This window comes from Dendrobates tinctorius, unplaced genomic scaffold, assembly GCF_039654945.1.
Source record: "Dendrobates tinctorius isolate UK_male_01 unplaced genomic scaffold, ASM3965494v1 ptg000018l, whole genome shotgun sequence".
Classification (NCBI taxonomy): domain Eukaryota; kingdom Metazoa; phylum Chordata; class Amphibia; order Anura; family Dendrobatidae; genus Dendrobates; species Dendrobates tinctorius.
In genome coordinates, this window is record NW_027361686.1 from 562,633 (window position 1) to 577,899 (window position 15,267).

The 15,267-nt window shown below is 40.0% G+C and overlaps 1 protein-coding gene across 2 annotated transcripts in view; it reads left to right on the forward strand.

Moving 5' to 3' along the window:
* The window catches only part of TRIM29 (tripartite motif containing 29), an 86,719-nt gene that overhangs the window by 27,133 nt on the left and 44,319 nt on the right, over window positions 1-15,267 (forward strand). For both annotated transcript variants that reach the window (XM_073566427.1, XM_073566428.1), the window contains exon 3: window positions 13,822-14,055. In XM_073566427.1, coding sequence (XP_073422528.1) covers window positions 13,822-14,055 — 234 coding nt within the window. The remainder of the gene's footprint in view (window positions 1-13,821; window positions 14,056-15,267) is intronic.

Consider the following 15,267-nt stretch of genomic DNA (forward strand, 5'->3'; position numbering starts at 1 on the left):
GTCACCATGTTCATGGAAGCACCTGAACTGAAAGTGATTGTATTTTCATACCCTAAGAATTATCCTAAGAATTATCTATGGCTCAGAGCTGAAATAGTCTTTAGACTCTTTACATATTTATCTATCACAATTAGTGAAAAATCATTGAATTATAACATTATATATGGTTATACAACCACCATAAGTAGACTAACATATTGTCCTCCAATGATGCAGACATAATCAAAGTGTGCATATACCTTTGGCTGTTTGCCAAATTTGAATGAAAACTACTTCCCATGACTCGCCCTTATATGCGAACTTTCATTTGACTGATCGTTCATGTGCTTGTATGTGGAGAGGAGAGAAAGCCACTTTCAGACACCTCTAACAGTGCATTATCTTTTCTGGGATTTGGCATTTGAATTCAAGCTGTTTAGGCATAATCAGGCGGCCTCTGTACAAATTAGATGGTTTGACTTGGAAGGTTCTGTAAACTTTAATCTAATGTGAATGGTGTCTTTTTGATTTCATTGATCCTATTCCTAACTATAGCAGAGCCAATTAAAAATTTGAGCACATCTAGTATGAAGTAAACTATGTGTTCTTGGCAAACTTAATAGTGTATTGTCAGGTTATTAAATTGCTTTAAATAGTTAGATAGCATGAAAATAAGCAAGTTTGCAATTGACTTGCTTTTTCTATCTGCTATCATTCTCCTGCAAGGAGAGCTTTTATTTTCCATACTGCAGAGCTGGATGGCATGGAGCTTGGCCTCTAATGCTTGCACAGATCCTGGCCAAGAGTGCACAGTAGTTACAGGAGAGACGTTACAACCTATTATCCCACCCAACTTTCTCCAGCTCAACTTTTATCTGTTGAACTCTCACCTCCTTCATCTCAGCTCCTAACAAGCTGTTATAAGTTTTGCAAAATAACCAGCCCCATATACCCCTCCCAAAGGCTGCCTTCTGAGCAGTTATCCAAATTATGGCTCTAACTTATCTGAGCTCTGTGCTTGTTCAAATTCCATGTTATCTCTATATCTAAATATAGTGATAGCAGTGTAGACTCAGAACAAGGCACTGATATTTGGGTGTGTTACAGCAGAACATGTGCTGAGCTTTATTATTCTGCTAATACTACAGCTCTGTTACTCACCAGAACTGTCACTCAGGAGAACCTGCCCTGCCAGAAACCAGGCAGTGAAAGAGACTGGATAGCTGTGTGCTGCTCAAGAGACAGCTTGAGAATTACCTTTAAGTAGATTTTCTTATGTGTTAAAGAATATCTCCTTTGAGCTGTTCTACCTTTCCCCTGCATTTCTACCATTGTCAGAAGTTTCTGCACACTATATAGAGCTCTCAAGTGTAAAACCTTGTATGTGGCATTTATACAGGTATGGGATGCACATTTTTCACTTAGGTGTCATACCTCCTGAATATGATTAATGCTTCAACTATTTTTGCTAGCAAGCTTCAGGCTCACACCTGCCTTAATAGCATGCATGTAAGGATGTTCAGGATAGATTGCAAAAAAAACCTTCTGTAGGTCTTAAGCGTGAAAAAAAACAAGATGAAAGTGTTTGCCTGGCCAACTTTCTTCTTAAGTGATGGATGACTACAGTAGTGAGGCAATAGTACAGTGACTTTCATAAAATGTTTTTCTTTTCCCCAGCTTGACTTTATAGCAGATTGAAGCCATGTAGTGCCTGTTCTTTGTGATAATGACATAAATGCTTTGGTTTGTCAGCTGGATGGTGTGTTAAAGAACTTTTCTGATAGTGTCATAGTGTCAAAAAATGTAGAAGACGTATGTAGGAGATTATGGGTAAATTTGCACACATATAAAAAGAAAAATAAGTTTTGTTACTCTGTAATTATTCATCAGTCTTTGTATAATTATCAATTTTGGTAATGTACTCCATTACCTTGTCTTGCTTCCTTTTCTCTCAAACGCCCAGCTAAAAGGCCTGGTTGACCTGCCTTGTTCATGCACTTATAGTAGCTGTTCTGAACTGTGGGTCAGGCAAACACTACATACTTAAATCTGAGCTTCTCTGCCCTCATCAGACATTATTCGCAAACATTCTCCCTGCCTGATCATGTGGGAAAGGAATAGAGAAGCTCACATTAGGGTATGGCTATTTGGGAGACCTGTAGTTCAAAACAGCTACACTAAGTGCTTGAGCAAGGCAGGTCAAGCAGCCCTTTCAGCATGGAGTTTGAGAAAAAAAAGGAGGCACAAAAATGTCATGGGGCATGTTGCAAAATGTCATAATTGTAATATTTACCTTAAAATAATAAGTTTAGTTACTTTGTAAGCAACTTTCTCCTCTCTCACTACTTAAAGGGAATCTGTCACCTACTTTTGGCAGGCTATTTAAATGAGGTCTGTCCGGTCCGATGGGCGGTGTTTCAGATCTTTGCCGCCTCCCCATCCTTGGCCGCAGTCCGCAGTTTTTTCATGAATAGGAGTAGGTGTCCGCCATCTTTCGCGCGTGCTCTAAGCATTCTTGGCATTGGCTACTCCTATTCATGAAAAAACTGCGGACGGCGGCCAAGGATGGAGAGGCAGCAAAGATCCGAAACACCGCCCATCGGACCGGACAAACCTCATTTAAATAGCCCGCCAAAAGTAGGTGACAGATTCCCTTTAAAAAAAGAGGAAAAAAAATAGCGGATCCTTGCAATAGTAGAGTTCCCCATTAGAGTTCCTTGTTCATACCATGCACCGTCCTCCCTCCCCCACTGCATCTAACTCACTCTCTGATTTTGAACCAGTCACAGAAGAAGAAGTAAGCAGGCTCCTTGCATCTTCTCACCCAACTACTTGCACCAGTGACCCATTTCCGTCACAGCTCCTTCAGTCCCTTTCCCCTGCTGTCACCCCTCACCTAACTAAAATATTTAACCTCTCTCTCTCTTCTGGTATTTTTCCCTTCTCATTTAAGCATGCCATCATACATCCACTACTTAAAAAACCATCCCTCGACCAAAACTGTGCCGCTAACTATAGACCTGTCTCTAATCTTCCCTTCATCTCTAAACTCCTGGAATGCCTGGTCCACTCCCGTCTTATCCGCTATCTCTCAGAAAACTCTCTTCTCGACCCTCTCCAATCCGGTTTCCGCTCTTTACACTCCACTGAAACTGCCCTCACTAAAGTCTCTAATGATCTGCTAACAGCTAAATCAAATGGTCATTACTCCATGCTAATTCTCTTGGATCTCTCTGCAGCATTCGACACTGTGGATCATCAGCTCCTCCTCACTATGCTCCGTTCCATTGGCCTCAAGGATACCTTTCTCTCCTGGTTCTCCTCCTATCTCTCCGACCGCCCCTTTACTGTATCTTTTGCCGGTTCCTCCTCCTCTCATTTTCCCCTTACTGTTGGGGTCCCCCAAGGATCGGTTCTAGGTCCCCTCCTCTTCTCCTTGTACACTGCCCCTATTGGTCAAACAATCAGTAGATTTGGTTTCCAGTACCATCTCTATGCTGATGACACCCAATTATACGCTTCTTCTCCTGACATCACGCCAGCCTTTCTAGAAAACACCGGCGATTGTCTAAACGCTGTGTCTAATATCTTGTCCTCACTATATCTGAAACTGAACCTGTCAAAGACTGAACTCCTGGTGTTTCCTCCCTCTATTAATGTACCTATACCCGACATTGCCATTTCTGTGTGTGGTTCCACTATTACTCCCCAGCAACAGGCCCGCTGTCTTGGGGTCATACTTGATTCCGAGCTTTCCTTTGCCCCCCACATTCGATCACTGGCTCGCTCTTGTCATCTGCACCTCAAAAACATTTCTAGAATTCGACCTTTTCTTACCTTTGACTCTGCAAAAACTCTTACTGTTTCTCTTATTCATTCTCGTCTCGACTATTGTAACTCAATTCTAATCGGTCTCCCTCTTACCAAACTCTCCCCCCTCCAATCTGTCTTGAATGCTGCAGCCAGGATCATATTCCTCACCAATCGTTACACTGATGCCTCTACCTTGTGCCAGTCATTACACTGGCTACCCATCCACTCCAGAATTCAGTATAAACTTATTACCCTCACTCACAAAGCCCTCCATGGCTCAGCACCACCCTACATCTCCTCCCTTGTTTCAGTATACCACCCTACCCGCGCCCTCCGTTCTGCTGATGACCTGAGATTAGCATCCTCAATAGTCAGAACCTCCCACTCCCGTCTCCAAGACTTTACACGTGCCGCACCAATTCTTTGGAATGCACTTCCCAGGTCAATACGATTAGTCCCCAATCCCCACAATTTTAAGCGTGTCCTGAAAACGCATTTATTCAGACTGGCCTACCACCCCAACACATTAACCTAATCTATCCCTGTGTGGCAGAGCCAAAAGTTTTACCATAACCAGGTTCCCCGCATCATGTTCCCACATGCTTTATGCCTCCATTAGCCCTCTGTGTCTGTACTGTTACACACTTAACATTATAACTGGTCCATACAATTCAGGGTAACTGTTACCACCTACCTTTCGTGTCTCCCTCTTTCCTCATAGACTGTAAGCTTGCGAGCAGGGCCCTCTTTCCTCTTGGTATGTGTTATAATCTACTGTATGTGATTATTGTTATGCTGTAATGTCTATTGTCTGTACAAATCCCCTCTGAAATGTAAAGTGCTGCGGAATATGTCGGCGCTATAAAAATAAAATTTATTATTATTTATTATTAAATGTACTATGCTTTATACTAACCATAGTGACGTGCTGGGAAACATTTTCTATTCTCACTCACTGTGACTGTCTCCTATTGGCAGTAAGTTCAGTTTTTCAATTTTTGAAAAATGAGGCCCACAATTTATAAGATGCCCACATCAATATAAAAATAAATGCCTGGAACTTCTGCAACAACAACAAAATGGGAAAAAGGTGGTTCCTATTCCCCAGTATTTAAAGGAGACCTGGATATTTCACCTGCAAACAAGGAAACTGATCAATCACTACTATATAAATTGCCATCTAGCAACTTTTCACCATAGCAGCCAACTTTTGAAAACCATTTTGCAGGGAATACCTGGACAATCATTTACATAGCAAAATCCCTTACAGAAAATTTGCACCCAATGAATATACAGTACCATTCCACGTTTTGGGTGTGCCTCTAAGAGCTGGGCATCGGTGTCACTTCAATAAAAAGTTGGGGGGATTCCTGCATTCCAGGAGATTCCCTGAGATGTTCTTGTTGCCCTTAAGATTTGACAGCTTTTCTATAAGTACTTGAAGTTTCCTCATTTTCTGGGAGCTTTGGGGTTATTCCAAGAGGATTAACAAGAATATTTTACACTGAACGCTACCAAAAGCAAAGAGGGATTTCCTGGTGGGGAAGTTTAGACCTACGTTGGTTCATTTGTGTAGTATTCTTTCCACTTACTGTATATGGCAATTTTTTTTTACTGGGGCATTTAAAATAAAACAGTCTTATACTAAAACCACCAACACGGGATGGTGATAGTATAAAAGTTCTTTGTTAAGTATCATTTTTTCTAAACTAAGAACTTCTTTAGAAAGCAGAAAGTGAATTCCTCAAGTATGAAGCTATAGATGTTCTGTACCTAGGACATGCAGATATATACTTTTCTTTATGATATCTGGTATGCTTTTAAAGGTACAGTTGTGGCCAAAAGTATTGACACCCCTGCAATTCTGTCAGATGATACTCAGTTTATTCCTGAAAATGATTGCAAACACAAATTCTTTGTTATTATTATCTTCATTTAATTTGTCTTAAATGAAAAAACACAAAAATAATTGTCCGAAAGCCAAATTGGATATAATTCCACACCAAACATAAAAAAGAGGGTGGACAAAAGTATTGGCACTGTTCGAAAAATCATGTGATGCTTCTCTAATTTGTGTAATTAACAGCACCTGTAACTTACCTGTGGCACCTAACAGGTGTTGGCAATAACTAAATCACACTTGCAGCCAGTTGACAGCAAGCCGCTTGTCACCTTTGTAACCCCGCCGAGTTACAGCAAGCCTCTTGTCACCTTCTTGACCCCACTGAGCCATCGAAAGCTGACTTGAGAGGGAAAATAAAAATAAAACACACAACACAAAACTCACGTGTCCTGTCTGTGTGCTATTCAGGACGTCTCCTCCTGAGACCGTCCAACACACAGGGTGCACCGGGTGCTATTCAGGGAGCTGACCCTCCTCCCAGGGTTACCCAACACACCACTTCATCAGGTCCAGGGGCTCAGCGGGTGCTCTTCAGGACATTCGTCTCCACCTGAGACTGTCCAACACTCACGCCTCACCAGGTCCAAGGTCACAGCACGTGCTCCAGGGATCCGATTCTTCCCCCAGAACCCCCAACACTGACCCTCCAGGACCTTGCACACTGAACCCTCCAGGTACACAGTCTTTCTCACTGACCCTAGTCAGTACAACACAGACTCCTGTCTGTTACAGTTGTGGCCAAAAGTATTGACACCCCTGCAATTCTGTCAGATAATACTCAGTTTCTTCCTGAAAATGATTGCAAACACAAATTCTTTGGTATTGTTATCTTCATTTAATTTGTCTTAAATGAAAAAACACAAAAGAATTGTCCTAAAGCCAAATTGGATTAAATTCCACACCAAACATAAAAAAGAGGGTGGACAAAAGTATTGGCACTGTTTGAAAAATCATGTGATGCTTCACTAATTTGTGTAATTAACAGCACCTGTAACTTACCTGTGGCACCTAACAGGTGTTGGCAATAACTAAATCACACTTGCAGCCAGTTGACATGGATTAAAGTTGACTCAACCTCTGTCCTGTGTCCTTGTGTGTACCACATTGAGCATGGAGAAAAGAAAGAAGACCAAAGAACTGTCTGAGGACTTGAGAAACCAAATTGTGAGGAAACATGAGCAATCTCAAGGCTACAAGTCCATCTCAAAAGACCTGAGTGTTCCTGTGTCTACCGTGCGCAGTGTCATCAAGAAGTTTAAAGTCCATGGCACTGTGGCTAACCTCCCTAGATGTGGACGGAAAAGAAAAATTGACAAGAGATTTCAACGCAAGATTGTGCGGATGTTGGATAAAGAACCTCGACTAACATCCAAACAAGTTCAAGCTGCCCAGCAGTCCGAGGGTACAACAGTGTCAACCCGTGCTATCCATCGGCGTCTGAATGAATGAAAAGGGACTGTATGGTAAGAGACCCAGGAAGACCCCACTTCTTACCCAGAGACGTAAAAAAGCCAGGCTGCAGTTTGCCAAAACTTACCTGAAAATGCCTAAAACGTTTTGGAAGAATGTTCTCTGGTCAGATGAGACAAAAGTAGAGCTTTTTGGGCAAAGGCATCAACATAGAGTTTACAGGAGAAAAAAAGAGGCATTCAAAGAAAAGAACACGGTCCCTACAGTCAAACATGGCGGAGGTTCCCTGATGTTTTGGGGTTGCTTTGCTGCCTCTGGCACTGGACTGCTTGACCATGTGCATGGCATTATGAAGTCTGAAGACTGCCAACAAATTTTGCAGCATAATGTAGGGCACACTGTGAGAAAGCTGGGTCTCCCTCAGAGGTCATGGGTCTTCCAGCAAGACAATGACCCAAAACACACTTCAAAAAGCACTAGAAAATGGTTTGAGAGAAAGCACTGGAGATTTCTAAGGTGGCCAGCAATGAGTCCAGACCTGGATCCCATAGAACACCTGTGGAGAGATCTAAAAATGGCAGTTTGGAGAAGGCACCCTTCTAATATCAGGGACCTGGAGCAGTTTGCCAAAGAAGAATGGTCTAAAATTCCAGCAGAGCATTGTAAGAAACTCATTGATGGTTACCGGAAGCGGTTGGTCGCAGTTATTTTGGCTAAAGGTTGTGCAACCAAGTATTAGGCTATGGGTGCCAATACTTTTGTCTGGCCCATTTTTGGAGTTTTGTGCGAAATGATCAATGTTTTGCTTTTTGCTTCATTCTCTTTTGTGTTTTTTAATTTAAGACAAATTAAATAAAGATAATACCAAAGAATTTGTGTTTGCAATCATTTTCAGGAAGAAACTGAGTATTCTCTGACAGAATTACTTTTGGCCACAACTGTATATCATAAATCATCTCACTTTACAAGACTTTGAAAAGTCACCATGTCTGAGTGTGTGCTACAACAGACTGCACATAGACAGCACATTGACCCAATCAGTTGCTCAATTCACATGACTCATTTTACATATGGGAACAACTGAAACATAATCACAAGAAAAATGCCCATTTAAATAATTTAAATGCAAATTTTGGGTAATATACCACAATATCTTAACATCACCTTAATGGTAACCGAATAATGAAGGAAATTCAGTACCACACAATGGTATATAGATAAAAAATATATCTTTTATTGACAATACAACCACAAACAAAAGAAAGGTGTCAAACAAATAAAAGAGGGACCACTGAGTCCATAGGAAATCCCATATTAGCTATCAATCATGGAGCCAAAAAAACCCTTATAATATTACTGCACACAATAGTGTAATATAGAGAGGTAAAAAAAAAGTATTGCTATTGCCTGTACTAGGCATATGCAGCCAGTAATCACTAGGTATATCGCTCCCTCCACAAATAAATAATCCTTCTAATGGTGCTAGCCTGATACAATGAAAAAAGGGGTACAGTAAATTATTCTCTGGTACATACCAAAGTCAGCTAATGGAGATCCCTGGAAGTCCCTCTGGCCCAACGCGCGTTTCGCACTGCTTCTTCCGGAGGCATGTCAGGGCAGGGGGCACTCCAGTTAAAATAAACAATCTGCTCTCGCTATTGGCTGAAAGAAATTATACAAGCCTGCGTAATATTAATTAGACGCTAGTCGCGCCTGCGGAATAAGAACCAAAGGTCCTGTGGATTGGTCAGCAAAGTCCACCACAGGTGGACCTTTATGTGCAGAGTAGACAAAAGTTCTTTATCTTGACAAAGCATTTTTGAACTTGGCAGAAAAAAATGCTTTCTGATATGCTATCACCTGGTTTGGACGCTGTATGCTTAAATTTATACCAAGTGGGATATCTTGGTTATGGACTGTATGTACCTCTGGAAAAGGAGTCGCATTACCAAATGTTCTTTCTCTGTCTTTATTGGTTTGTCCATCCACAAATCACCAAGGAGGTCAAACTGCACTTTTACCTGTAATCATAGCTATAGATCTATATACCTCAGTTACCTTATCTACACTGTGGACTTTACACATGTAGCTACTTTTCAGCAGGGTGTCCTGTATGATGAAGGCCATAGGTTGGGCACAGTCTATCGTTCCCATCTGTAGAAAATGTGGATAAATTTGTATAACAGCCATTTACACAAAAATACTACATATTACTGCTTTGAATATATATATAATATGTTTGATATTAGCAAATGTAGACAATATATGAAAATGTTAATAATGCCTGTATTAATCTATTATACTTATTGCATTCACCGTTAAGCACCTGAATATACGGTGACGACTTTTCTTCACGTACTTCCACACTCTGCTTTAATCACTTAAATCAAATGCTTTTCATCCATTATCTGTGGCTGGCCATGATGCTAATCCTTGTAGTCACTGCTGGTGGCTTTATTCTGATTATTATCTTCATGATCACATGAGCGATCTGCCTGTTTCCACTGCTGTTCAGTTCCGTCCGTGCTTTTACCAACGACTTTTCTTCCCTCCGCACTGTATTTCTTCTAACAAAAGCTTTTACACTTCTATGAATGGTTCTTGACTGGAGGGTGCCACGCGGAGCCACTTATCTGGATTAGCCGCTGTTCGGATGCTGCTGACAAGTTTAGTCTACCTTAAATGACAGTCAAAAAATATTCTACAGAAGTTTATGTTATCTGTTTGGAGCAGTCATACGTGGTGCATTTTTTAATAAGTAACATCTGAACGCTGAGTTCTTTTCGAGTATATGGGAAAGTTTGATTTCCAGTTACACCCTCTGTTTCCAGCATTGTCTCATACACATGCACGCACACGACCATATTACGTCACTGTGCAGGAGCCTTATCATTATTACACAAAGCTGGATTGAATCATGGGAAAGTCTTTCCTAATCTCCCAGGACCTGATCTTTCTCTGCCCCTGTGCTGCTTGAGTAAATTTTTGGTATTTTTAGGATATGCTAAAATTTTATTAGAAATTTTAGTCTGATCTAAATATGCCATTATTTGTGTTCTTTTATCTCTTTTCACATTAATATAAATAGCTTAAAGGTGTTGTCCTCGACTTAAACATTGATGGCCTATCCTTAGGATAGGCCATCAATTTCTGTTGGGTGAGGGTGTGACACCAGGCACCTCCGTGGATCGACTGTTCTTGGTGTCATCCTGAATTAATTAGTTATGGAGCTGTACACCTCCATCGACTGTATAGTGGCCGTGGCAGGGTACTGTGCAGTACCCATTCGCAGCCACTATTCTGTCAATTCAGCTGTGCTGTGTAGCTCCATAACTGAACAGTTCCAGAAACCAATGCCACCAGCAACAGCTAATTTCGGAGGTGCCAAGTTTTGTACCCCCACCGATCAGACATTGATGACCCAAAAGGAAGTGATAAGCTGCTGTAAAGAGACTAATAGGTTATGCAATGATTCGCTGGAAATTTTAATATGCAAATAGCCACTTCAGAGAAGAAGAGGTCTTGAACTTTAGCGACACCTATTTGGAGTAGCAATCCTAACCCGTTACCTATCCTTACCATATAATTTAGCATAAGATGCCAAACCAGACATTCCATTTACAGATAGATGTTTTCAGATGTTCCTCCCCTCATCAGTGAAAAACAGGAGATCTGATTTGCCTGGGTGAGAGGCCTCTGACATGGTTTCTAAGATGTAATGTTTCTCCTAATGGACAGTGTCAAGCAAATGTAAGGAGACTTATAGGCCATATGATAGTTCTCTGGGAATTTATATATGGAAATAGCCTCGTCAAAAAGAAAGAAGACTGGAACTCTATTGCCACTTATTGGGGATGCAATCCTAAAAGTCAAAATTGACCCGTTAATGAGACTTATAATAAGTATAGGCCCCAATAGATAGCACTAGAGTTCTTTTCCTCGTCCTCTGAAGAGGCTATTTTTATTTTTAAACTCGCAATGAAACTGTGCATGGACTGTAAGTCTCCTTACGATGGCTTATCACTCTCCTCAATGAGAAATTTTCCTCTTTAAATCCCATGACAGAGACATCTCAACCAGTTAAATGATATCTCTTGTTTTGCACTGATGAGGTGTTAATTAACCCTCAGAAATGTGACTGCAAATGAAGTGGTTTGGGCTTCTTATCATCAGTCATGTGGCAAGGATCTTTAAAGGGTAAATACTGACATTCAGGATTACTTTTTTCAATAGGTGGAAGTTGAATTCACGTCTTCTTTTTTTCTGAAGAGGCTACTTGGATATGTAGCCTTAGTGCCACATTCAGAGGAAATAACTGCCCCCATTATCACTGGTAAATCTAGATGCAGTAGGCGGCACATGATGATAACACAGTATTGTGTTGTCTTATTACATTCTGTGTCATTAAAGGTAATGCTTTGAAAACAAATATATCATTAGAGCTCCTACTCATTTTACAAGCCTCACTGGGACTATCCCAGAATTGGATCAACACCAAACAAGTCTTACCCTGGTTTTCGGGACATATGATGAATTTATCTGCTCTCTAACCAGTTTGAGGACGACGTAATGGAATATATTTATTAGAGGAATTCTAGGACGTCACCTACATATAGAAAGACATAATTGAGTACAATGACTGGAAATCTTAACATACATGATGTCTCTGTTAAGAAAGTTTGCCAAACCTGATGTTAGGGTACATAATGATTTAGGGAAGGCTTTTCATTTCTTTACTTCATGTAATATGATGTTTGTTATATATTGGAAAAGGATTCTTTGAAACTATTTGGAAAGAAGGCGAGGGTTTCTTTAAAGGAATGCAGAGACTTGTCCAAGCATTTGTGCTCATTAGTTATATTTTCCGTTTAGAAAACAAGAAGGTCCCTCAGGTTCATGCCTTCATACAGCTGAATCAAAGGAAGACAGAACAGTCCTCACTACACAGTATCTTCCCAGTTCTGAACTTAGAAGTCTTAGAGAGCTTCTTATTTTTCTTAGATAAAGCTAATATGCACTTTGCTCCTGAATGGCTTGTTTGAAAGAATTTCCTATAGCCAAACTATTAGACAAATTACTTGTTTTCGAAACTCTGGATCCTCCTTTTCACTCAGCTAAGTTTTTCTCTTTTTTTATTTTAAGACATACAAAATGTGAAATAAAGCAACACATTGAAAAATGGATGCGAGACACTGAGATGATTTACAATATATTTATATCAATCCTAATAAATAGATGTAGTGTCAAAATTAAGGAAGAACAAAAGTATCGTAATCAAAATATGATATATTCATGGTAGTTTATACACACGTACATATATGTAATATTTTTAATAATAGATACTGTAAGTTGACACTAGTTACGTTGTTTCCTATAACAATTCTGACTTTTGTATCTTCTCACAATGATTTCCAAGGAAGTGGTGAGAAGCAAACTTTTTAGGAAATATAAAACTTGTCCCTGGTACAAGTGGCTTTAATTTAGAATTTGTCAAATAACGCTAACCAAGTGACTACAACTAATCCCAGCTAGTAAGACAGAAGATTATAAGTAGTGGACTTAAAGCTGTGATGTGGGCTAATAAATACCTGTGGTCACCTCCATCTATAACCAGTCTTGGCCGTTCAGCAGCTCCAATGGACACGATGACTTGGCTTCCCTTTGCTATTTTCAGTACCTGAGGAAATCTCCTTGAAATACATGCAGTCATTACTTGCCAATAATAAAAATAACTTATGCAAGCAAAAGGAAAACCTGGTATCTTGACCTCTTGGGGTACTTGGGGACTGGCGTTGAGAAATACTGAGACTCTGTAGGACCAATTGATTTTAAGCAATTACCCAACAATTCCTATTGTAATCTTTTATTACCAAGATCTGTCTGGCCTTCTCTTAAGCCCCCATACCAATTAGATGAAACTTGTCCGAATCTGCTGATTTTGGCCTATCATATGATGTGTATAGGGCCTACCCTTCTCTCCCCAGACGTATGATGTCGGAAAGAGGAGATTTGGGCTGTTGGAATTTCAACGGCCAATCCTTTTGTTTTTCGCCATTGTCAGAGGTGTCTCCTCTCTCCCTGTTGAAAACTGTACATGGGATTCTAATAATTTTTGTACACAGTAGATGTGGTGGGCTATGATGTAGAAAATATAAGCATACTCATAAGAATGGAGGGTTATGAGATATTGATTATTTGAAAAAAAACTAAATTGTTTTCCACTTTAAAAGATTACATGCCATAGCATAAATCCCTGGCATAATCCATTGCTCTACAATTGATAAGACTCAATCACTGCCCTAAATTGTAAAATCTACTGCGAGACTTGTCACCGACTGCATATATAATGAGCCATATGTGTTCCTTGTGACATAGTTATGCCTGAACATTCCACGGTTTGATGTCCAGTTTTCAGTTATTAGATACAGATGTCAGTGATTGATAAATGTTACTAATCTGGGTTAGTCCGCGCCTCTCAAAACCTGGTGATAGCCACATTGCTATATATAAATAGTCAGAGGTTGCGCATCAATGAAATAGTTTTGCTAATCAAGCTATGAATTTAATTATCTAATATTCAAAAGATAAATATTACAATTTTTATTTTTTCACTTTTTTATTTTTTGTTTATTTCTTCTTTTTTATAGAATATTGATTTTGAGTTACACGCTGTACTTTTTTTCCATTTTTTTTATATATCTTTTTTCTTTTTTTAGAATTTTACCACCAACCAAAAATCTGCTGTTGACCATAGTTTTAAGGATCTTATACGGGAACTTCAGAGACAACAGGAAGAAGTAAAAGCACAGCTAGAGCTGAAGGAGAGAGCTGCTGTTGACCTCATTGAGCAAATTATAAGTGACCTACAAGTAAAAAGAGACCAACTCCAAGACAAGCAGCACGACGGAGATAAGCTGTTACATACCACAGATGCTGTACTTTTCCTACAGGTAAGATTATAAAGCATTAATAGAAATAAATTGGAAAGGAGGGATATTACTGCCAACAGTATACCCTCTGGACCAGTTTAACATCATAAAATGTAATCTAAACGCATTGACCTTCTAGTGTTATCAATGTTAGATCGCATTGCACACCACATAGTATTTCATTAGGCATAACCGGCAAGTGAGGATACGAGCAGTTAGGTAATGTTAGGTGTGAACATCAATCCAGGACTCACTTCAGTTAAGATGTACTGTAAGTGCGATGACCCTCAGACCAGATTTCACCGGTATCTCCAGCTTCATACCGTAGTTCAGACTGAAGGATGATCAGGAGATTACATTACCTATAAAAATTTCATGTGTGCAGCTGCAGTAGAGATGATGGAGTTTTATGATGGTGGGGGAAGGGAGGATATTCCTGTGTCTTATACCGTGTATTGTATTAAGGATATATTAAGGATTTTACAGGAGATCAAATCAATAAAATAAAGAAAAGTATGGCAATGTTTGTTATTGCTAAAGAAAAGTATGGCAATGTTGGTTATTGCTGCAGTAACCAAACTATGTCAAATTGCCAAACTGGGTGAAGAATTATTAGGCAAGTGAGTATTTTGATCACATCATCCTTTTTATACATGTTGTCCTACTACAAGCTGTATAGGCTTGAAAGCCAACTGCCAATTATATAAATAAGGTGATTTGCATCTCTGTAATGAGGAGGGGTGTGGTCTAATGACATCAACACCCTATATAAGGTGTGCTTAATTATTAGGCAACTTCCTTTCCTTTGGCAAAATGGGTCAGAAGAGAGATTTGACGGACTCTGAAAAGTCAAAAATTGTGAGATGTCTTGCAGAGGGATGCAGCAGCCTTGAAATTGCCAACCTTTTGAAGCGTGATCACCGAACAATCAAGCGTTTCATGGCAAATAGCCAACAGGGTTGCAAGAAGCGTGTTGGTAAAAAAAGGCGCAAAATAGCTGCCCATGAATTGAGGAAAATCAAGCGTGAAGCTGCCAAGATGCCATTTGCCACGAGTTTTGCCATATTTCAGAGCTGCAACGTTACTGGAGTATCAAAAAGCTGAAGGTGTGCCATACTCAGGGACATGGCCAAGGTAAGGAAGGCTGAAAAACGACCACCTTTCAACAAGAAACATAAGATAAAACGTCAATACTGGGCCAAGATATATCTTAAGACTGATTTTTCTAAGGCT